The sequence below is a fragment of the Megalops cyprinoides genome, chromosome 6 (assembly GCF_013368585.1).
Source record: "Megalops cyprinoides isolate fMegCyp1 chromosome 6, fMegCyp1.pri, whole genome shotgun sequence".
Classification (NCBI taxonomy): domain Eukaryota; kingdom Metazoa; phylum Chordata; class Actinopteri; order Elopiformes; family Megalopidae; genus Megalops; species Megalops cyprinoides.
The window spans coordinates 9873214-9898170 of NC_050588.1; the positions used below are offsets into that span (position 1 = coordinate 9873214).

At 42.8% G+C, this 24957-nt stretch overlaps 1 protein-coding gene across 1 annotated transcript in view; it reads right to left on the reverse strand.

The window, feature by feature from the left end:
- The window catches only part of cacna1sa (calcium channel, voltage-dependent, L type, alpha 1S subunit, a), a 32509-nt gene continuing 7552 nt past the window's right edge, over positions 1-24957 (reverse strand). The window contains exons 3-45 of the mRNA XM_036532382.1: positions 23905-24044; positions 23602-23744; positions 22893-23045; positions 22022-22227; positions 20995-21098; positions 20730-20875; positions 20378-20459; positions 20107-20267; positions 19118-19343; positions 18244-18451; positions 17996-18116; positions 17536-17650; positions 17060-17159; positions 16570-16639; positions 15984-16116; positions 15550-15679; positions 15243-15302; positions 15037-15143; positions 14204-14291; positions 13656-13763; positions 13311-13363; positions 12918-13064; positions 12188-12389; positions 11565-11723; positions 11323-11433; positions 10851-10934; positions 9738-9785; positions 8713-8739; positions 8183-8308; positions 7788-7853; positions 7603-7694; positions 7251-7410; positions 6760-6887; positions 6226-6322; positions 5879-5981; positions 4791-4892; positions 4269-4396; positions 3494-3619; positions 2675-2904; positions 2202-2293; positions 1621-1715; positions 1198-1296; positions 1-827 (exon numbers count right to left, since the gene is read on the reverse strand). Of these exons, the coding sequence (XP_036388275.1) occupies positions 588-827; positions 1198-1296; positions 1621-1715; positions 2202-2293; positions 2675-2904; positions 3494-3619; positions 4269-4396; positions 4791-4892; positions 5879-5981; positions 6226-6322; positions 6760-6887; positions 7251-7410; positions 7603-7694; positions 7788-7853; positions 8183-8308; positions 8713-8739; positions 9738-9785; positions 10851-10934; positions 11323-11433; positions 11565-11723; positions 12188-12389; positions 12918-13064; positions 13311-13363; positions 13656-13763; positions 14204-14291; positions 15037-15143; positions 15243-15302; positions 15550-15679; positions 15984-16116; positions 16570-16639; positions 17060-17159; positions 17536-17650; positions 17996-18116; positions 18244-18451; positions 19118-19343; positions 20107-20267; positions 20378-20459; positions 20730-20875; positions 20995-21098; positions 22022-22227; positions 22893-23045; positions 23602-23744; positions 23905-24044 (5316 nt within the window). The 3' untranslated portion in view covers positions 1-587. The remainder of the gene's footprint in view (positions 828-1197; positions 1297-1620; positions 1716-2201; positions 2294-2674; positions 2905-3493; positions 3620-4268; positions 4397-4790; positions 4893-5878; positions 5982-6225; positions 6323-6759; positions 6888-7250; positions 7411-7602; positions 7695-7787; positions 7854-8182; positions 8309-8712; positions 8740-9737; positions 9786-10850; positions 10935-11322; positions 11434-11564; positions 11724-12187; positions 12390-12917; positions 13065-13310; positions 13364-13655; positions 13764-14203; positions 14292-15036; positions 15144-15242; positions 15303-15549; positions 15680-15983; positions 16117-16569; positions 16640-17059; positions 17160-17535; positions 17651-17995; positions 18117-18243; positions 18452-19117; positions 19344-20106; positions 20268-20377; positions 20460-20729; positions 20876-20994; positions 21099-22021; positions 22228-22892; positions 23046-23601; positions 23745-23904; positions 24045-24957) is intronic.

Consider the following 24957-nt stretch of genomic DNA (forward strand, 5'->3'; position numbering starts at 1 on the left):
GAAAAGCCGAACACAGAGAAATAAATCCATCTGAATAAATCACTATATTTCACTTCTTCTCCTTTGCTCCTGACTGTCAACCCAAGGTGTTTCCTTCATCATGATCAGCAGTGAAGCTCCCACTTCCTGTCTCAGAATACACAACCCCACAATTAGGCTGCTTATTATGTTGTGAGCTCATCACAATTGACTGTCCCTTTAAGCATTTGGGTTGGTTTTGAAAAAAAAATTGCCACCATACTTATTGATACAGCAAATATGGAAACATGAAAGAAGCTCCTAAAACTGTTTTCTTTATTTATTTCTTTAAATAAATCTGGGCTAGATGTAGGAAAACTAAGCAATTCCTTTTCATATCTGTAAAGGCACTGTTTTTGTTTTTGGTCTGCAAAACACCAACTATGTTCATCTTAAAATGACACCTGATGGGGCTAACCACTGCTTATTAACCAGTTCAGCCTGATCAACATCTGGTCTCGTTTCCTTTCCAAGATGACCAATCAGGGTCTACATTCCTGGCTTGTGACCTAGAAAGGCTTGGGTGGCGTGATGCCACAATGAAGTCACACTGCAGTTTATTGATGGGCCTACAAGTGACTGTCGGTCATGTTTGAGTCCTGCTGTTTGGCTTGACTGGGGCAGGGAGGAACAGGTGTGGGCCTATGTCGCCGTTTGGCCACACGACCCCTGCGACCATTAAGAATGCCCAAGGCTGCTTCCTCCATGTCTTCTGGTTCCAGGCGCATGGCCTCAGCCATCTCCTGTCGCGTCACTGCCACAAACCTGGGGTCTCTTGCCAGGTCTTCTAGACCACCCCCTGTCAGGATCTAAGACAGAAGACACGGCATGATTCAGAGATTCAAAGAGAGCTAGATTGTAATGTTTCATGGTAAGGAACCACAGAGCACCTGATATTGTTTAAGAAATGAAAATGGTGCCACTTGAATAATTTAGTCACGTACAAAGTGTTAGGTTGAATGTGGCCTATAAATTGTGGATCTGGCTTGAGAAGTACCTGAATGAAAGCAACAAGATGCAAAATCTCTTAATGGTCAAAATTCATTCAGCATTCCCTTATGCACAATCTAAGTAAAAAAGTGATTGGACATTAATGATAATAACAACAGCAATATTCTCTGTGCTACTTATGAAATCCCCGTATCCTAGTGTTCAAAGTATGCCTGAATGAGTTATTACCTCCTGGATGAGCTGATCAGCTGCAGACACTGGACCCTGCCCCACTGCTTGCTGGGAGTTATTTGACCCTCTACCTCTCTGAGTGAAGCGGTATGGGAACTGTAACAAGAAAGACCAAGTCAGCTATGGGGTTAAGTATTCAGCTATGGGGTTAAGTTGAGTGGTGTGCGCATTATATATATATATATATATATATATATATATATATATATATATATATATATACACACTATATATATATAAAGATAATACAGGAAAGTAAGAAAAATGGGAGGAATACTTCTGTTTTAATCCTGCTAAGGATTTACATTATTGTTCCTAATAGATTTATGAAGTGTGATCCCCATCAGTCTTTGCAATTAGTTGGTACAAACAGAAACAAGTATTTTCTCTATTCAATATTCACCCAGGAGTGGACATTACCTGAGTACTGTCTGTCCTCACTGTAGTTTCTGGAAAGAGCATGTATGCAGTGTTGCTCTGGGGGGTGCCATCCATCGGAAATGTCATGGGATTTCCTGCAAGAGACACAAAGGACAGAGGGCACCCATTAGCCATTCATCTGATGCGGTGCTGACGCATGTGTGAAAGGCACGTAAAGACTATTACATATTGTAAATTATTTTCTTAATGTTTGTTTTTGAGACTATTCTGTCATGGGTGTCACACAAGGTTATACAGGTTGATCATTGAATATGACATTGAAAAAAATAAAAATACCATTTTAAGACATATAAATTTATACCGATAAAACTGGGTTCAGGTTTTTGTTTACAGTGCAGTGTACTATTTCTGAATAACAAGACATTGATCATGAATAAGGTTCTACCATCTAAATTTTCAAAATCTGCTTTCAAAATCTAGCATGCCTATGTTGGACTGAAAGCAGTGCTTTTAAATGCCACAGTTAAAAAACCTAACACAAAGAAATGACTATGATGTGAATGACTATGATGATAAAACATACAGCATAATAACATTGGATATGAAATTTTTCTGTTGACCTGGTGTGAATGGTTGTCTGTCTTCCCTGGTATTGTAGCTGGTGTCTGTGATGGTTTGAAGATACGTGTGCCCCTCTCTCTCACAGGCAAGCCTGCAAGAGGAACCAATGAAAATGAGCAAAGCCCTAACCTGGGGTAATGGATGGTTAGGAGAGAACCATCAGATCTGAAGATGCACTAGATTCATTAGGCTCACTATCAAAAATATGTATATATGTGCAAAATAGGCCTTCAGGATTATTTTTTGCTCATACAGGCCAAATAAATTTGCATTTTACACACTTAGAAAACAATTTATACCTCTGGATTTTTGAAGCTCTAACTGAGGGGAGGTGAATGAATTCTATGTGCAAGATTACCACCTTACTACTCAAGCCTATGCCTCTAAGATGCAGATTCATGTGTGCTAACCTTTACACACAGCCTGTGACAGCCCTGTCTACACAGAGGGGACGGGGAGAAAGAGCTCTCACCATTCCCCTGCATTGCTGTTAAAGTTGTTGTTATTGGCGTTGGTCCTGGTGGGCGTGTTGGGAAAGAACTCGGTGTTGGGCAAGAAGACAGAGTCAGGGGACATCTCTGCGTCCCCAGGCCGGTTATCAGAGAGCTGCAGGGGGCGCTGGCTTGTCACATGGGTGGGCAGGGGGGTGCTCCGCTCCATGGCAAAGGGGTCCACGTGGTTCCCAAACAGGCCACCTGAACGCTGGCCAAGGGGTAATGGAAAAAGGATTAGACTTTTCCCTCAGCATTAATGGGTAGCATGGCTTTGTTTGTTTAATCTATCACCAGTCATCTAGAACATACATCAGACTGTGTTAGAAAAGATGTCTCAATTTAAATCCTGGTGCTGCTCATAAATTATTAGGCCAATTTAAGTTTGCAGAATGGGACTGTGGTAAAAGAACTGTGCTCCTAATTAGAAGGTTGTGGGCTTGATTCCCTGGTGATGCACAGCTGCTGTACCCTTAAGTGAGGTGCTTCACCTAATTGTATCAGGAACTTTTTATCTTACAATAGATGAAATGTTACAAGTCCTGGCCAGTAAAAAATAACCAAGCTCCACTCACTTTGGCGTTTGCATTAAGTGCTTCATTGCTCATAACATCATTGCTTTTGTTACATGTACATGTACTAAATATGTACCTAAATATTTAGGCACTTTTTAAAGGAAGTGCACATTCTGTCTGTGACTTTACCCTCTGCCACGATACAGTTTTACGTATTTGTGTCCATGTTCAGTAGTGTCTCTGTGGCAATAACTACACACTCCCTCTTCTTGTAGATACACTTACCCTGTAGATGCCGTCCTCCGCAGCCTCCTCCATGGCCCGGTCCATCTCCTCCTCCGCCGTCAGGTCTCCAGAAATGGCCCGCTGGAGCTCCGGGGCCACCTCCTCCTCAATGCTACGCAGGCCCGCCTTGGAAGCCGGGGTGGGGTGTGAGGAGGATGCGGGTGGGCACCAGAAAAGGAGGGGGAAAAAGAAGGAAGGTGATGGGGACAGAGTGGGAAGAAAGAGGTGAAGTTGTGTTGGGGAGTTGTGGGGGGGGTCATGAAAACCACATGGCATTAAAAAAAAGGACAAAAAAGCTATTTCAGTTCAGAAGATGGTTTTCTGTGTGGCCTCTGGGTTGTACATGCTGGGCAGTGAGCGCTCAACAGCTCTGCAAATAGACTCCCTGAGCAGCCTGCTTTTTCACAGATATTGGCTTCGAGAGGGAGCTGCAAAGATCCACTGGGTTTTTATGTTATATGGATGCTTTAATGTAGTCATATGTAACCATTACCAGGAAATATAAGCAATGAACTGGTGTCACCACACAAAGACAGATAGTTATGTTAGGCTGAGCCAGCTCCTGCTCTAACAGGACGCACGAGAGGCGATAAGCCGTATTCCACGTTAAAATGACCGCATTCCAACCAAACTTGGTTGTTTTGGCACTTGTTTTGTTTAGCACTCATGAACAGTAAGGGGTGGGAAGGTGGAGAGAGTTTCCAAGTCTTGGAATGCAAAACCTGACCCTGGGTTTTTATATGTAAGTGTGACCCTTTTGGTCACAAGCTTTCACCTGTATCTCTGTGGCGTTCTTCTTGGTGGGGCGATAGCCGTAGTATTCCTCCTGGCGCTTCATGAACTTGCGGAAGTGATCCTGGATGAGGAAGGTGGCGTAGAACTTGCCCACGGTCACCTCATCATCTGACAAGAACATTGTGATTAGAAACGTACAGTGACACATACACTCATGCCCCCTACTGAAAAGCTAGAAGGAGAGAATCGTTTAAATCATCCTTTCAAAGCATAAGGTCTTTTTGTACAGCACCAGTTTCCATAACACAATTTCAGCATGTCCTGCATGAAATTAAAAACATAAATACATGTGCTCCATACTGCTGTGAACGCACTGACATTCTATGTTAGCTCAGTTATGAGGAATCAGTAAGGGCCTCACTTGGATGATGCAGAGAGCTGGTATTTTAGCACAGCTGAGGTACTGGATAGCGGGGTGTGGTCCTGGGAGTTGTGGTGGGTAGAGTCACAATGCTGCATCACAGTACCATTGAATATCTCTCTGAGTGACCTCACTGCTCACCTCCGATAGGCGGAATGACCTGGTCCAGAAGCTTCATGCTGGTCCGTTTCCAGATCTTCTTTATGATAGCACGCAGCTCCTCGTTGGCCTGCTCAAAGTTACCTGATCCAGAGAACAAAGGTGAAATCACCTGACCCACAGAACACAGGTAAGGTTACTTGATCTAGACAGCACAAGTGAAGTTACATGACTGCAAGAGCAAAAGTGAAGTTGCCCGACAGAGAACACGTGACGTTACCTGATGCAGAGAACAGAGAACAAGTGTCAGTACTGCTGCACAAATGCCCGCTTGCTTTGCTTTCCCAGTCCATGTGCTTTTATTTTCATTGCTCTCATTTGCCTGCCCCGTCCCCTGTTTCTCCACCTGTGGCTTGATAGTTCATCTGTTTCACCTGCCCGCTTGTTCACCTGTGTCTCGTTTGCTTGTTAGCTAGTGCTTTAATACCCGGTCTGTTTCCCAGCTCATTGCCAGTTCGTCTCAATTTATCTGTTAGGCTACCAGCAATGTCCCGTCGTGTTCTTCTGCCTGCCTGTCTTTTTTGATCTTGCCTGTTTCCAGACCACGAGTTTTGGATCCAATTCTGTACTGTCCGCTGCGCTTTCCTTATTTTCTGACATTGCCTGATTTGACCCTGTTTTCTGGATTCTCCCTGAGGACCGTAATAAATCACTTGTACATCCTCCACCCCTGTCTGCGCCTGAGTCCCTGCCTGACTCCTGACAACAAGACCATATTATATATGTGATGGGATAAAGGGTTAACTACAGGTAAAAGTAATTTATTTAAGATAAATACGGAGGAGGATTATTTACTTTAAGCAGTCCTTCACCTCTGTGCTCATATCTATATACACAAATACAAATACCAACATGTGTAGGCACACACAATTCCTTTATGTTTACTTTGCATCTCGCCAACAGTACCATCATACTAAATATTATGGTTAATTTTCAGCACCGAACAACCAATACAAAATCAGCTCCTTAACCAACACCAAGCTGATCCAGGATCAGTGATTTGATCGCAATCCGTGTGTGACCACACCTCTTAATGCAGTATCAGGAGCACACAGCAGAGGTGAGCCTACCTTCAGTTTTGATCTTAAGGGCCGTTCTGACGAGGGCAAACAGGGTGGCGTTGAAGGTGACTGTACCATCACTGTTCAGTGGCATGTTCATGGACACCAGTCGCTGGAATCACACGTGTCAGCACAGACACATGACCACTGGTTAGCCTCGCTGTCCTTTACAGTAGACTTACTTCTGATAGCCAAGTTGAAGCAATGAACAATGAACTGGACTGGACTAACAGTGTACAGCTTGAAAGTCAATGTGAAAGAGGCAGTACATGTAAAACCATCAAATCACAATATGTGTCAGAAATTATGATGCCTTGCATTGTGTAACAAAGAAAATAGCATGGAGCTTAATTCACCTTGCAAGCCACGCGGTGAGGGCAGAACTTCCCAAAGCCCAGTGGGGGCTGGATTCTCCGCAACAGAGTTACCACATCCAGGTGCTTGATTCGCCCGCTAGAGCACAAGAGAACGAACTGCATTGTTTTCTTTAGCTTTACCTAACAACACCTGTGAATTTATCAATCTGAGCCTAATATCTACTCATGGAAATAGAATGTACAATTTTATACAAATATTCTTGAAAAAAGTGTCATAAAACGTCACTTTATTCAAATATTAAATCAACTACTTAAGGAGAACCTTTAGAAAAACAATGAAAGAGACTGCTGTGCCAGTACTACTGTTAATTAAGTGGCCTTGGGAATTGACCAAATTGTTGTAGTGAACTATGTGGAACTACTATAAATAAATTAAAGTAAGATGCACTGGGCAGATATTTATGAAGCAGAGAAATATTTTGTATAACATGCTAGGATTACTTAGTGAAGGTAAGGATGATGAAAAAATTATAATAATGGAATTTTTCCACATTTCCCCCTCCCAAAACCTACGTGGCTTCTGGGTCATACTCTGCCCAGATTTTCTTGAACTCGTCCAGATGATGGGGACCCAAAATGGACCAATCACGTGTCAGGTAGTCAAAGTTGTCCATGATGACTGCCACAAACAAGTTGATAATCTGAGATGAAAAAGGAGAGGTTGTCAACTCCATATTGGCTGATTTTATGCTAAAATATGTTGCATTTAATCTGTGAGCAGGGTCTTCTGTTTTTAACTCACTCACACCATAAATGTATTCATTAGATTTATTATCAGTCTTAATTAGACCAAATGATAATGTATTCAAGGTTTTCTCTGGTGGACAGTTAATTGCTTCCGACAAAATCTGCAAAACTTCAAGAAATATTGTATCAGATCTCACACGCTGATACAATCAGAGCCCAATCCAATCATAATTCAGACCCAGAGTTAACTCCTTCTCTTGTGCAGAACTACACAGTGGTGCAGTTTAATCTGAGAAAGTGCTGGCCACAGCACTCACCAGGAAGGCACAGAGCATGTAGAAGCTCATGAAGTACAGGATGGCGAAGCCGGACCCACAGGTGTACTCCTCTCCAGGCAGGTAGTCGGATTTGGGGTCGCACAGCTTCCCGTACATACAGGCCAGCATGATTTCCTGCCAGGCCTCCCCTGTGGCACACCTGGACCCAGGTAAGACATGGATCAGGGATCACAGCCTGGACTCACAGACAACCCGCGACAATGGCACAATCAGGGATACCTGGTGCTTGCGGCACCCAGTCCTCAGTAGTATCCCATGAGGCAATGCAGGTGAGAGACCAATGCAATTCAACATTAAATCCCTGCTGCACTTTTCAGGGTTCCAGACTCACCGGAAAAGCAGCAGGACGGCCTGAGGGAATGTCTGGAAGTTGTTGTTCCGATTGATCTGGGTGCCGTCCACCAAGGCTATTTTACCAAACACCTGAAAAACAGAGGCCATTCAATAGCCACCCGACCCTCAATGTCCTCACCCATTGTAGCAGGCCACACACAGGAAGATGAAGTGAGCGTTTACCTGCATCCCAATGACGGCGTAGATGAAGAACAGCATGACGATGAGGAGGGCGACGTAGGGCAGGGCCTAGAGTACAGAGGGTACAGTGCAAACTTGTTACAGCCACCGAGAACTAGTTACGACCACAGTCCTTTCTTGTGTGTCTGGTGCTGATTGTCAAAAAGTTTATTACCATGAATTTCGCAAGCATCTACTTAAAGTCGATATAAACAGTCCCCTCTATGGTCTTTAACACGGGGCAAGGTCTCTGAGCTGCCAGGGTATCCACAAGAGGGCAATGCATGTTATAGTACCTTTCAAAATGATCAACAGGTGAAAACAATCACACAAGCATCTCAGCTTCCGCTTTCTCCACCACAGCTTCTGTATTTAAGAGGGGTGCCACTGGCACTCACTTGGAAGGACTTGATGAAGGTCCACAGAAGGTTCCGGATACCCTCTGATCGGTTCAGTAGTTTCACCAGGCGCATGACTCGGAACAATCGGAAGAACGTGATGGAGACCCGGGCATTCTCAGAGTCCTGCAAAGTCCAATCAGACAACAGTCAGAAAAAGCAACCCACAACACCACCTGTCCTAGAAAAGAGATTAAGCACACAAAGACATTATAGTAGTAGAGTTGTGTTATATCATGCTAGTGTCTTATTTTGCCTCCTGGGTAGGTAGCCACTTAGATGATTAACTGATACAGTAAATCGAGGGAAAAGCACAAAGCATGAGAAAGCCATAGTGTGAAATTTGTCAAACAAACATTTCAGAAACTAATATGAAAAGAAAGTAAATAAATACAGTACACGGGATACAGGTTACTTCTAAATAATATGTTCAGTTAACATTCAAACTAGAGAAATCATCCAGATGATTTTAAATCAAAGGGGTCAAACAGACAAATGAAAGAAAAATATAAGATTTGGCAAGAACTTACTGCTATAGCTTGCATCGGGTTTACCTCCTATATATAAAAAACAAATTTATGATTAGATACTGACAGACAAATTTCTTTTACTTCAAATACATCATCGGGGTCCACAGTGTGTTCCTCAACCAGAACAGGTGTTAAGATTAATATGTTTACTCATTTGTATTAAAAAGTTATTTGAGCTGTCTGAAAGTTTAGGAAAATTCACTCTAGGGTTTGTCACAGCTCTCTGGTGACCAGTTTAATGGCACAACACATGCAGTCACTCATTATCAGGGGCAGAGTAACAAACTGTTTTTTTTAGGGAAAGGAGTTTAATACATTCTTTCTTACAAAACTGGAAGCCATGACATTACAGACGGGTGATATAACCTACAATAAATCAAAGCCTTTCGTCTCAAATAGGAAATAAAGACATCATACTTCATACATTATACTAAGAATGGTTTATATCAAACAGTGCAAATCCTACAGGTAGCTGAAACAAATGGTTTAAAATACTGAACATGTACAGATATACTGGTAAGCATTATCATGGAGCATATTTGATTACATTTCCTGCAAGAAGACCACACAGGGACAGGTAATGGGATTTGCTTGATACAGGCCGGGACATTTTTAGGGGTGAACACCAGAGTCTCTGTGTTCCAGGCTTTCAGTTTGGTCATTTGGATGGGGACAGATGCCACTGTCTGACATGATGCACTAAGTGAACACAGCAGACACACCCTGCCTCTTTATACACATGCAGAACCCTTAGGTAAACTGCAACTGCCAATATGGACTTCCTGTCAGACATTAAAACTCACAGGGGATAAACTGGCACTGTTGTTTGGTTCATTTAAGCTCTTCCATGTTTCACAGAAACTCAGGGCACAGTACAGGAGAGGGATTTAGCAAGGATCAGTCAGGGTTTTGGATGTTGCTCTGTTGCATTCACAGAGCATGACGGAGTAGCTGAATTATAATTCTTATGAGAGGAGGCATGCTCACACAGCAAGGCCCACACAACGCATCCAGGAGGTGTTTACCGCGCAACCATGGAGACAGTACAGTCCGCCACTGGAGGCAAGAGCGGCCTATAGAAAGAGAGACAGAGAAACAGGAAGTCAGACAGAACGACAGGAAGTTGTGAGGCGGAGACAACTAGGGGGCTAGTGTGGAGGCAAGGCAAACGGGTGGGACCAGCCAAGGAAGTAGACAAGGAAGTTGGAGGAGGAATGGAAATAGAGATTATAGACTGTAATGTGGTGGAAAAAAGAGGGCAGTGTGAGTGAATGACAGAAAGGACAAAACTGTAATATGCAACACAAGGACCAGAGGGAGCAGATGGAGGGAGAGGTCCAAGGTCTGAGTGCACTTTTTCTGCAACAATCCCACGAACACAATGACCTGTTGCCTATATCCAGGCCTCTATCTTAAATTTGACATATTCCATACATAGACCAGATAATGTTACTATGTCTTTGATTTTACATGTTCAAGTACACTTGGCAAAGCTGCACAGCTGAGTTCCATCATAAAGTAGGAGTCTGAATACACAGAGGGAGGTGGACACAGGTTCCTGCAAACAGTGGTGTATTGGTGGATGAAGCATTGCAATGAGTGGGGGTGGGAATGGGTTTGAAGCCGCTGGATTTAAGTGCAGTGGAACACAACATTGGACAGGGGAGGTGGGTGAAACTGATACTGACCATGTCCTGTGAACTAGTGTTGAAACCGACAGCTTGCTGTGGTGCTTGGCTTGTGTGTCTCTGGGTGAGGGCATTGGATAAATACAGTCCATGTCACCAAATAGGAAAGTTTTTGAGGGCGGTACTCCTGAATATATTTTATAGTGAATCGGGCTTTTCACCTTATTTGTCATTCACCTTAATTTCTTCTCAGATGTTTTCATCCAGGGAAACTTCCATAGCTTCCACATTTTTTAAAATATTGTCCATTTACACTGCAATAGCAATGTCCCAGCGAGGACTCAAACCCTCAACCTTTGGGCTTAAGTCCGTAGTTTTGGAAGAGGACTTGAACCTGAAGGTCACTGGTTTGAATCCTTGATGGGAGACGTTGATGGAGTACAAAAGCATTTTCAAACTAACTGAAATGTGCAGTCAATAATTGGACAGTCAACATGAGGAAAAACTCACATCAATCTCGCTCAAGATGACATCAACAACGCTCCCGATGACGATGAGAAAGTCAAACACATTCCAGGGGTCTCCAAAGTATCCCTGGAGAGGAAGGAGTAGGATGTAATAATGAGAAATAATGGGAGCCAGGTGGCACAGATTGAAGACAACACTGTAATAACTGAATCCTTAAACAACATGAAAAGACTCCAAGGTAGCTGTGTTAAAATCTGGAGGCTTATTTAGCTTGGCATGTATATATAATCTTTATTCTCTACTCTTTTTAAACATTTTTTAATGGAATATCTACTCAGCAATCCAATTTAGATGTTAAATCAACATCAGTCTATTCCTAAGGAGAAATCACTTTTTTGCATTGCAACAACAAACATGGAGGGTATATGTTCTCCATCCGTCAATTGATCTCAACATACATGTAACTGGGGCACCATGGGAAATGTAGTTTATGTCAGCAACCGGAGACATTCACCTTGGCTTTGAAGGCCATGAGCTTGAGGATCATCTCCACGGTGAAGAGCACAGTGAAGATCACGTTCAGTGTGTCTGAGAGGTGAGTGATGTGGTCAGACTGGTTACAGTGCTGTTCATTTGAAGAGAAAAGGAGAAGGAGTGGGGACAGGAAACATCAGTAAAAGCACAGCATCAATAAAAGAGCACTCAAAATGGTTGAGGTGTTGCATGGAGAAACAAATGGACTTGGGCCATTCTTACCTGCATGCCCAGACAGAGTGTGTTGAGCATAATGAGCAGGAACATGAGGTACTCAAAGTAGCAGGACGTCACAATGTACCACACCCGGTACTGGTAAGGGTTCTTGGGAATGTAGCACCGGAGGGGTCGCGCTTTGAGAGCATACTGAACACACTGACGCTAGGGTAGGGGGGTGTGTGTGTGGGGGGGGGGGGGGGGGGGTGATAAGGAGATGGATGAGTTCTCAATACAGACCCCGATTCAAAGGACAATTTGTATGAATACATTGCTTTAAGTGATTACGTGCTGGTTCCTACTTTCAAATTCGTTTCGTGATCAACATGAAATTTCTGCAACATCTGTGTACAAGGGAAACGTGCGGGGGGAGAAACATGTAGAAATAGCATAACCTTTGCTCCTTCACCTTGATTGCCATGCACTGTACATGGTCAACCATACAATTGAATTTAACATACAAAAGGCAATCACAGAGAAATGCCTCTTCAAAGTCAGGGCTGAGGAGGACCCAATTTCAATGAGCTATTTCTTTCATTTGGACTCAGAACTCTTTTTACTGGCTCTGTGCAAGCTATGTGAGGTCACCTTGGTGTCAGCCAGTTGCACTACTGGCCTGAGTGGTGTACCTGGTTTTTGTCCAGCTCGCAGTTCTTGTACTCCTGCTCGCCCTGCTCCTGGAAGGTGACGATGACGAAGCCCACAAAGATGTTCATCATGAAGAAGGCGATGAGGATGATGTAGACGATGAAGAAGATGGAGATCTCGATACGGTTGTTATACAGGGGTCCCATGTCCTCAGTGTGCGAGTCGATGGCTTTGTACAGAAGCCTGAGGACAGAGACAGGACAATGGAGGGTGGGCATGGGGGTGGAGTTATGGGCAGACAAAGCAGAGAATGTTTAAGAACTGTATGTCACACACTGTGAAAGGAATAATATGGGGAATGCTGATAGAGATAGATTTTACCCACGTTTACCATTGAGAATGAACATGAAATAGACAGTGTTTATTTCTGAAAAAATAGAATGCTATACTTTTACTTGCTAATATATTTAAATATACCCAAATTCAGAAGGAAAATTTCCAATAGATCCTCAGAAAAAAATTGAGTTAGTTAGTTAGTTAGAAAGTTAGCTTTATATATGAAACATTGTTGGGACCTTGTTTACATCTGATTTTCAGCATTTCACAAAAGACAATCTTTCCCACCATCATCAAATATACAGAGTGGAATTTCTTATTTTGCCCTTAAAAATCAGTTGAAATATGAATATTACACTACATTAATATATGGTTTTCTGGGTGGGCGGTGTTTAGACCAAACCTGCAGGTTGGTTGATCCGGGTCATTACTCACTGTGGCCAGCCCTCGAACGTGGACACGGTGAACAGCGCCAGCATGCCATTCAGCACGTTGTCGAAGTTTAGGTCGCTATTGATCCACTCACGCTTGTGGATCTCCATCTCGTGGAGACTGTTCTCCTGGTATCTGATGTACCATCCCCTGAGAAATGTTTCAGACACAGAGATAGAATGGGGAAGACCAAGAAATATGGGAATATTGTGATAGAATTTGAGAAATTATCGGGACAAACTTTTTCTTGGTTGTATATGGTACCACATGGTTCCTCTACCAGTAAAGGGATGATCGATTGCAACAGACTGTGAAACTACAGCATGTATAGCAAATCAGTAGCAACTATAGCAAATCAGTAAGCCATCAGAAATACAAACAGAGGCTCCTCCTTACTTGCACTCATTCTCAGTCATTTTGGAGGGGTCTGTGCACATGTAGAACTTGCCCTACAAACAATGAGATACGTCAAGAAGCTGGATGTCAAATGCTTTACTCAATTAACACACTATTATAACTTCAAATTTAATCAGCTTGGTCACCCACATCAGTAATACAATGCAATTGTGTAGGGTCATCACTATGGTGTCATAGTAATTTAATTACGAAATGTAATTAATCTTTGAAATTCACAAACTGACATGTTGATCTTCCTACACAGTGACATGGATTTGTTGGTCTACAGCTTTGAAACCCCATGAAGTATACAGGACCTGAAAGACTGATGGTGTCGTGTCTCACCTTGAAGAGCTGGACACCAATACAAGCAAACATGAAGTCCAACAGCATGGTGACAAGGACGATGTTGCCGATAGTCTTGATAGCCACAAACACACACTGGACAACGTGCTGTTTGACAGGAGTGTAAACATACATAATGGTGAGACTGTAGCCCATATAGAAAAATGGGATCCACCTATCTATCCAACTAAAAACACTTTAAAATGGAATTGCTAAGAATTTAAATCTAAATCTTGTGCACAAAATTGACTGTGCTCTTTGGATGTCCAACAAGTGCATGTAGTGTTCATTCATATATAGGGTGTCTTTAAGAAAACAGGGCTGGAAGCAGGAAGTAGGGAAGTAATTGCTAATATAGAGATGTAATGTATAGTTTATGGTCAGAGCACAATAAACAAAACCACAAATCCCAATCATTAGTAATTTCCCAGTCATTAGTTAGTATAGATCCCCTGTTTATTGTCAGGGGAGCGCCCATCACTGTGCTCATCAAAGGTTTTGGTCCTTTAAAGAGGTGTGGTGGTGGTGATGAGGAGAACAGACTCCACCTTCAGACCCTTGGCCCTGTTGATGGCCCTCAGAGGCCTCAAGACCCTCAGCACCCTCAGAATCTTCACCACAGAGATAGCACTTGACCTTCACAGAGGAAAAGAGAATGATACAGACTTTATGCTGCTAATAACTGATCCAGGATCATCTTGACTAACACTAATCCCCAAACCTTCACAACCCTGGTCTGGGAATGTTGTTAGCCTGCTCTGACACTGTTGCTTCTTAAATTGGGTGGATACACTTATGTTCTATTGTGCTGGAAGTCGCTGAGGATAAGTGTGTCTGCTAAATGCATGTAATGTAATGCAATGTCACTCATTTTTATATAAAAAGGATGAAGGTGATCTAGGGTCAGTGCCTGAGGGCAGGGTCTATCTACAATGACACTGATATCTCCAATATTATGTTGATTCATTTCACCATGCAATCACTGGGATCTCCTACATCATCAAGACGTAGTTACTGTTACGAGATGTGATATTAAAAATCTGTGTTTCTCTTGGTCATACTTTGGACATACTTCAGCACAAAAATGAACCGCCCATATTCCCATTGACATGGGTTTACTGGCCAAGACACTGACATAACAGCTTGTTCACTGGTGGATAATGTCTTTTCAGTTTTATTTTCAAAACAGTGTAAATATGTGAAAATTGATGATTCTACAAATTCCCAGACCAATGAAGTAACTTTACTATTAAAACTATCATATTTTATGTACAGTATCAAAAGAATTCTACAGCACTACTAACTGTGTGGTATGTGACTTATAGTGCATATATTATATTTTTGGTTTTGGGAGATGCACTTATAGATTTAATTTACTTACTCCATTCCCATAGACAGAAGGGACACGCCCACGACCAACAGGTCCAGGATGTTGAAGGAGTTCCGACAGAAAGAGCCCTTATGCAAAATCGCCCCATACGTGGTCATCTGCCATAGAGGTGTACAAAGAAGTCGTCAAATAGATCTATGGCATACTGCTCGAAATTCTTGACTCAAGCTGACAGTATGCTGTTCGGACTCTCTCACCTTTAGCACAATTTCAGCTGTGAACACTGAGGTGAAGACTATGTCGGCATAAGCCAAGACCTGAGGTAAAATGAGACAAAAGCAAGGGTGAGACTTGAATTTTCCGAACCTAAATCTGCTTTAATGGAGGACAGGGCTCTGTGTTTTTCACACACTGGTTTTGCCAGTGGAAACCTTCTTCCTCCTCAGGGGTACATCCCTGTCTCTGAGACTGTATCTACCTATGAATGGATGAATTGACTGTTCTATTCAATAATTACTTTCTTCAATTGTTTTATCGAGGATGGGTAAGGATTGACATTGACACCTGGTTCCTGAAGGATACGGGGTCGATGGGGTCCTCGGCAGCCAGGGAGATGCTGCTGAGAAGGATGAAGAGGAGGATGATGTTGGTGAACGTGGTGGCGTTGATGATCCGATGACACAGCTTACGAAACCTGGCAGGGACAGAGTCAACCAGAGGCAGCAGCTTTAACACTGGACACAGACTGTACTCATTTAACCATCAAATCTGTTTTTTGTATATTACATCTGCAATGCATTTCAGCTTAATATTCCACATCATTATCTTTATTAATCCATTCAACCCTGTAAGACTAAGGTGAAATATGCAACAAGGTACTAACTATGACAAAAAGAAAGAGCTGAAGCAGATGATTCCACATATTTTCATTATTTTCCTATCACATTCTTGCACGGTTAAGATGATGTATATTGTGGCCAATTGTGCTATGGACTGACTTGTTCTGGGGCCCGAAGATGAAGAAAGAGCTGGCCTCTGGCATGGGCACGGCCTTCTCTTTCAGCTGTAGGTCTGCCATAGGACGGGGTCTGGGGCTCTGTGGGATCTCAGGGTCCTCCTCCTCATCGTCACCTAGGAAACAAACATCGGCATGCAAGTGGTGTAACATACATATTGCTTTTCAATTTGGACATTGTTTCCTGACTTCCATGGAACTGGATTGAAATGGTTTACATCTTGAGACATTGTTGAGTTGATCAGTTCAGCTACCCTGGCTAAGAGTTGTCCACATGTCAATCAAAACCCTGAATCAGAGAAAGCAAAGCTGCTGTAGACACCAGTTGTGCTGTCTTGAAAAATACTGTAAAATACTTATAGCAAAACAAATATAATCATAACCTGATACTCCATACTGCCTGACCCCCTGCTGAGAGTATGTTACTACCTGATTCAACAAATCATAATCTTGAATGAGTCCATCAATATATCCACTCATTGTAGCTGTTAGAGTGACTGGTTTTATAACTGATGGGGGAATCTGCAAACAAACAACACTGGTGTAAAAGTGGAACAAAATAGGTGTACCGGGAAAATCAGCAGGGGGGAAGGGATCCTTGATTTCATTGACGTTTGATTCAAACTCATCTACTTTCAGCTGAAAAAGGAGACAGAGAAGAACGTGATATACATATCTCATACATTACATATACATATCTCATACATATCTCATATACATATCTCATATGTACGAATAAACTGAATTCATGAAACAGTCATTCAGGACATTTATCGAACTTAATGTTGGACTTACATATTTTCCTGTACTTTGAGGCTTCAGTATCAGATGAAACCATTACAAAACCATGATACGCACTAAGCACTACTACATACTTCAGCATATTCCACACAAAACAGAAAAATATATGACAATGTAAACCATAGAAGTAGCAAAATAAACCAAGATAAAATGTGTCAAACAGTGTAAATTCTTCCTGTTTGGTTAGAGGGAAACCATCTTGACTGTGGCCTCACATTAGGATTAATACCACACCCTCTCAGTGATGTGAGGACTGACCTTGGCTGTGGTGGGGATGCCCTCTATCTTGGCCCTTTGCTCTGCCAGTTTCTTGGCCAGCATGGCCTTCTCCTCCTCAGCCTTGTCTGGGAGGTTTGCCCTGGTAGGGTGGAATAAGAGAGAAAGTGAGGGATCTTACCAGCATATGTCTGCTTATTACATTATTGGCATTTAGCCAACGCTCTTATCCAGAGCGACTTAGGTGACAGTTTTTACATGTTATCCATTTATACAGCTGGATATTTACTGAGTCAACTATGGGATAAGTGCCTTGCCCAAGGGTACCAGAACAGTGCCCCAGTGGGGGAATTGAACCAGCAACCTTTCGGGTATAAGCCCTGTCCCTAACCACTACGCTACACTTGCTGCCCCGATGTTGACTGCAGTGCTGTTAAAGCCTTTCCTCCTTTATGAGGCTCATGAGTCTGAATGATGACGTTGTGTCTGTGAGACTGACGACGCTCTGCTCTGCTCACCTCAGCAGCTTCTTGCGCTTCTTCTCCTCTGCCTTCTCCTTCTGAGCCGAGGTCAGACTCTCCGCCTCAGCCAGGTTGTCCACGGCGATGGCCAAGAAGACATTCAGGAGGATGTCTGTGTGCGAATGCTCAAGGAAGACAGCTGTAAAACTTAAACCTGCTCAAGACCTGGAACTCAGGCCTAAACCTATACAATCATGTGATTCAGGCCAGCAGCTAGAGATATCTCGTACTTCAGGCCTAAGCTCGAAACCATACAAACCAGCAACACTCCAGGTCGAAAAAGTTACTAATGTCCACAGTTCTTCCTGCCATAAGGTAAGTGCAGGCAGCACATAACTGCTACATACACCCTAATCCCTCACCTCCTGCTTCTGCTCTGCAAATGGTACCTTCTAATACGTTTTCTGTGGGAATTGGCCAATAGAGGCATAGTGTGTTGTATGAAATCCAGGGATACAGTTACCACAGACGAAGAGGATGATGAAGTAGATGCTGACCAGTATCCCTGGCATGACTGGTCCTCCATAAGCCATGATTCCATTGTACATAACTGAGTTCCAGTCTTCTCCTGTCAGGATCTGTGCATGATGAGGGAAAGGCATTGCATCATTGTCTATTGACTGTGTAAAAAGGTTCTGACGACATTGGTTGTTAACACCAGTGTGGTCCCATTTAGATGAATGAGCAATCGTGCTCTCCTGATACCTGGAAGACGGTGATGAGAGCTTGGGGGAAGTTGTCGAAGGTGCTGCGCCGCACCTCCTGGTCGGGGAAGTTGAACTTGCCCCCGAACACCTGCATGCCCAGGAGGGAGAAGATGACAATGAAGAGGAAGAGGAGGAGCAGCAGGGAGGCGATGGAGCGCACCGAGTTGAGCAGGGAGGCCACCAGGTTGCTGAGCGATGTCCAGTATCTGTGAGAGCAGAGAATGTTGGGAGATCACTGAATGACAGGACAGTGCTGTATGCATCTATGGTCAATTATGGAGTGAGTCTGAGTCCCCATGTTTCCATGTCCTGGGTTGCTAATGCTGTGCTTATGAGTGGAGCACTCATTCCTTCTGATTGCCATTGGTTTTGAAAAAAAAAAAAACAAAAAAACAAAACAACAGCTTTCTATAGAAATGCCAGTAAGGGCATCAGCATTAAAAACAACTGGCCATGTGAATATTGCCTCATTTGATCCAAATTTATTTTGAGAGGAAAATGACTGCAACTTTGAGATACGATTCATATTACAAAAAAACAGTATGTAGGAAAATGTAATGTGAATCATTTCAGTTTTTAAATGTTCAAATCCTTGAAATGGGATGATTTATGATATTCTAAGAAAATGATGAAATGCCATTATACTTCTGTCTTTTGAATGCAACTACAAACATACACCTTTTGGTTAATTCGCCTCTTGATGTACAGTAGGCAGAATATATTGCACTTCAAACACAACAAACACAAGCAGAGTTGGCTAAAACTGATGAACTAAAACTGAGTTTTAAACAGAGTTAGCTGCAGCGCTCCTCTGATTTAACCCCCATGCCCGCCCTCCCCTGATGCTCCCCAGCATGCCCTGTGCCTCTTACTTCGTGACTTTGAAAAGGCGCAGCAGCCGGATGCACCTCAGCACAGAGATGCCCATGGCCGACATCACGTCCATGTGCACGAGGATGAGCTCCAGGATGCCCACCGACACCACGAAGCAGTCGAAGCGGTTGAAGAGGGACATGAAGTAAGAGGGTAGGCCTAGGGCGTACATCTTCACAAACATCTCAGCCGCGAACAGCGACAGCAGCACCTTGTTGGTGTTGTCTGCACCCAGGAATGTGAAAAAAGAGAAATGTTTCAGTATTGGGATGGTGAATTAATGGTTTCTTATTGGTCATTTTATTTTATTGCCTGCAACACATGCAAAAGCATATTAATAATATATTTTAGAAGTGTAACAAGTTCAGGAAGTCAGGAGGTTTAAATGATATTGGCTGCATTTGATGCCAGTGTTGCCAACTTAATACAGACCTATAGAGTTTGAAGATTACAGTGTTTTTTTGTTGACAGTGATCTGTACCTGATTTGTTACTCCCTATATAATAGATAAAGAAAAAATACATTTTAGGGCAGTTGACAGCAATCATAGTATCTCTCATTACTTTTCTCAGTACGGTGTTCAACATCCTTTCACATCCATGCTACCCTTCTGTCACTGCAATCATGTTCATGTGTAATCTTGTTGGTATAGTTTATCATAGAATGTTCTAGAAAGGTATAAATATTCTAAACAAATGATCCAAATGGTTAAACACTTTATGCTGAAAAGTGGTAATGCAGCTTAGTGAAGTTTCACAACATTTTGCTTGTTGGTGTGATCCTGACAGAGAAAATGTTACACACTGTCTTCACATCCTGGGGTGAAATTATGACATACAGTTGCAACCAACAAAAAAAAACACATACATTACGAACCTGGAAGAAAGTAAAAGGGAAAACAACTTCAAACAACATCAGATCATCGACTTGGCCGGGCTTTATTATGTTTAACATGTATGTGCAGCTTCCTTTCCTGTGTGGGACTGACCTTGCCAATTAGTGAGTGATTCTGACTGCTGGTGGTGTTCTGTGGCAATGGCCAGAGTGTTGATGAAGACCAGCAGAATCACCAGCCAGTAGAAGAATTTGGATTTCACCCAGGTGCGGCACTTCCGGCGGAAAAAACGGTTCCATCTGCGCCAGCGGCGGCTGGGGAGAGAGCAGAAGAGAGGAGGGGAGTCACACCCTTTGCCAAATGTATTTCCTTTCAGTGAAATCTCAAATTAACCAGCCAGAGCTGGACCTGGTGCCATACTCACAAGTAATAAATCAGACGACCCATGCCCTCCATGTCATATAAACTCTCTGTCTCTGAGCCACCTTCCTCAAGAGGCAGGAGTCCTTTAAAAAAGGCATTACATTAAATCTGGCTTGTCTCTGTAAGCTTGGAGACACAATAGAAGTCATGTTTGAACATCTGTGTCTTACAGGCAGAAAATCTTGCAGAAGCACCACAGCCACTGCCAAGACACTAAAAAGTAGCATTTATATTTCCATGTTATGCAGACAGTAGATTATTATTACAAAAAAACACATATTCACCCTACCTTCCCCTACACTCAACAACACCCATGTTCAAAAGTGTGGTGGGAAAGAGAAAAGGGGAAACACCTTGACCCTCTTGATCATTGTCCATAACCTCTGCTTGGGTGATCCACTCCATGTAGCCTTTCAGATCCTCATCCAGTTGCTGCCTTTCTCTCAGCTTCTGGAACTCTCCTCTTGACTTGGCCTTCTCTCGCTCCTTAGTGAACTCGCTGCATAACAACAGGGGAGAGAGAGAGAGAGAGAGAGAGAGAATTTTAATTTCACTGGTTGAAAAGAAAGCACTAAAAAGAGCCATGGAAAGCAAAGAAGCATCTGAATAGTTCCTGACCCGCTGAGTACGCCCAGCACAAGGTTGAGCACGAAGAATGACCCCAGCAGGATGAGTGTCACAAAGTAAATCCAGGGCCACTCATTTCCAATGGCATCATTCACCTGTAGGGATGGAAGGAAGAGTTACAGAGAGAGAAACAGCAAGGGAGAGGGAAACAGTGAAAGTACAAGAAAGTGACAAAAAGGAAGAGTGAAAGAGAAAGTGTGTGAGAGAGAAAGAGAGAGAGATGGAAAAAGAATGACAGAGAGAAAGAGAAAGAGTTAGAGATAGACAGTTGTTGTTCAACCTCAGTGCAATAGCTCCAACCCCTGCCATTCACTTGCTTACTAATTCACCACTATTTCTTTCCACATGAATTCTTTATGTGCATCAGTTTCCTGAACATGTATAATAATACTCTACTGTAGCAACCCTATGTTCCCTCTCGACTGCTATGTTCTGCCACTGAACGGTGCCTGGTGGTCCTGTCACATCGTGGCGTTAAATCACTATCCAGAACTTTCTCCGTCATTGGCCCCAGCTAGTGGTGGAATGAACTTCCACACCTCATCCATTCTGTTGAGTTCCTCTCTATCTTCAAGAAACATCTGAAGACACAACTCTTCCACTCTCACCTGAGCACCTGAAACACTTCCCCCCTAAAGGAACTTCGCATGGCTAAAAATCTATCTCCTACTAAACTATAAAATAAATAAAAAAATGTAATGGTTTGGTTGTAATGGTTCAACGTAATGGTTTGGTTGTAATGGTTTAACGCACTCTTTACCTTCTAGTTTGTATTTTGCCTGGCCAACCTTTGGAACTTTGTCATGCAGTACCTCTAATATTGTTGACTCTGTATGGTTTTTTTGCTCATGTTGTATTGTCGACATGTAAGTCGCTTTGGATAAAAATGTCTGCCAAATGAATAAATGTAAATGCATAAATGTCAGTTGTATAGAAGCAACATTCTTTAGTTTTCTGATTGAGCATTTTGGCACTGTCACTCTTGAGCAGTGCGCCCCACGGTGGTGGAGAGAGTCACCCAGTAGAGCACATCGGTCCAGCCCTCCATGGTGATGCACTGGTAGACGGTGAGCATAGCGAAGCCCAGATTGTCAAAGTGGGTGATGCCGTGGTTGGGCCCGGGCCAGGCAGCCTTGCACTCGGTGCCGTTGATGGTGCAGCGGCGCCCGTTTCCTGCTTGGGCGCAGGGCGAGGCCTTCTCATTCTCCACCGTGGCGATGATGTCTGTGGGACGGACAGGTGGAGAGTCAACCTCACAAGGCAGCTGATGCAAAAGACTATTCATGGTTTTAAATAAACTTACCAAGTAAAAGGGATGGGGACTTACTGAAACCCAAAGGAAAAAAATTTGGTGTGACTAATAATCCTCCACAGGTATAACTTTTGGCATACTGTTAAGCCCAATAACATGCTAAATCCTGAAAACTAGATAAATTGTGATGAATATGGGGTATAATCTTCTACTGGTCTTTAGAGGTCCAAAAGATGGGCATTATTTTGTGTATCATTTGGTGACACACAGTTACTCACCATTTTGTTTTTATTACTGTGCAATATACTACACGTTACTGACAGCCTCTGCTGATTCTGTACTGGATGGGAGATACCAACTATACTGGAGTTTCTCAAAACAGTCTGTGGAAGTTAACTGCTAATACAAGACAGGTTAAGTGGTATCATCGAGTTGTGAATGTGTCTTAATGTTCACAATTACTCGTGAAAAATGTTTAATTATATCAATATCTGGTCAGCAGGTATCATAGACAGCACTATTTTATGAGTTTGTGATTTTATCCCCCTGAAGTCTGCATTTTAAGTGTCCCGTAGGGTAATGATATATACAGTATTATAAGTGCCCTTTTGCCCCATCCACCCTCAGGCTGTCTGACCTGTGCCAGTGTAATAGCAGGTCTTGTGCATCTTGCATTTGAAGAGCTCCAAGCCCACAATGGCATAGATGGTGACCATGAAGAATACCAGCAGGGCGATGTGAAAGAGTGGAAGCATAGCCTTAAGGATGGAGTTCATCACCACCTGTAGGCCTGGAGGGGAACAGCAATCATGATTCAGGAACGTTTGCTAAAAATGTAAAGCAAAGTGTCTGGAAGAAGCAACTGCAATGGCCAAGTAAACTGATCAAGCCCTATGGTGAAAAATCAGATTGCATCCATATCACCAACACAAACATCATCCAAGACTTAAATATGCTGCAAACATATTATATTCAATGATCAAGAATAATTCATCAGGCCATACCTGAATTTTTTGACACAGCTACACATTATTAATGAGACCAAATCATGAATGAGTTTTCAGCAATATAATGCACTGTGCAGGCACATAGCAATGATACACCATTCCCCAGACCTCATGCAGGTTTTTTGATTAAGTAACATGCACATTGAATGGTAAAATGTGTATCTCCTTGACATTTTCCTGCCATTTCCCTGTTAGATGGCCATAAACCATATACACATTTAACTTTTACTAGACCACAAAGCCCACCATGGAAGCTGCAATACTGCCACCTGGCTAGACAGGCTGGCATGATCTTAAATGAGGTGATGAAACTGAGAAAACTTGGGGAGGGGGTCTTACTGGGTACCCCTGAGACCAGACGTAACGGCCGCAGGACCCTGAAGGCTCTGAGGGCTTTCATGTCAAACCCTCCCCCCTTCTCGCCCACCGGGGCCTCAACTCCGCTAATGTGGTTGATGGTGTCAAGGGCGATGGTGAAAAGCCTTGGGGTCAGAAACAGAAACGACAGACATAGGGTAAGTGACACAGACCAGTGCAGGAGGGTCAAAGACGGTCTGTACACATCCCATCTCCTTCTAACATGTTATCACTGAAGGCATTTCACCATTTGCTTCCCAGGCTGTCCTGTTGGTCTTGGCTTACCCCATGAACACGATGACGAAATCTAGGATGTTCCAGCAGTTCCGCAGGTATGCGTCCGCGTGAAAAAGAAGCCCATACGCCACTATCTTCAGAAAGCACTCCAGAGTGAAAATGATCAGAAAGATGTACTCCAGGCTTTCCTGCCAAAGACATTGTAATGGCTCATTAGCTCATTGACAGACAATACAGCATCTTTTAATAGCTTATAGTTATGCAGTTGACTCCCTATAATTGCACAGTATGCATGTTGCAGAGTGTGCAGCATGTCCCATTTCAGTCCCAAGGACTTTACTCACTCCGGCTGTGCACATAATTGTGTGAAGTGCACAATTTCACAATGGTCCCAAGTTGAGGCAGTTGTCAGGACTTAACTGTATAAGGTGTCATCTGACACTTGTTCACTCATTCAGCCACTCAGCTGTTCATTTGGTCATGTATTAGACATGTTCATGAAATGCAGATCTCATTTTTTTGTTTCGAATTACGCCAAGTCTAAACTACATCTGAAAACAATTAACAGCTATGATGATCAAATCATCCAATCTTTGTCTGAATTTTTCTACTTTTATGTTAAATTTTTAGGATGTAACAGCTGGAACTGCAAAGAAAGTTTCCCTCGGGACCTTGCCCATGAAAGGGTAAGATGGGCAGCGATCTCGTTTCAGTGCCCAGCCCAGCAAATACGTATGATCTAATTTTGTTGCTGTGATATATATACAAAGCATGATACTGCAAGTACGATGTGGTGACAACACAGAGAATGTGACATGTGAGAACATTGTGTTATGTGGGCGATTATCAGCAGAAACAACCATCAGAGTTAGGCTGTGACCTTTAATTTACAGTGCAGAGTTAAGGATATGATACAGTATGTTACTACAAAGTATGTAGTAGTTTGAACTATTTACTACTTACTTAACTATTTGTGATGCGTAACAAATTATGGGATTAATATTAATAATACAATATTAAAAAATAATATATTAATATATTGAAAAGCTGTATTCATACATATTAATGCATAGGTCCCAATGGTTTTTAATAAACGGGAAG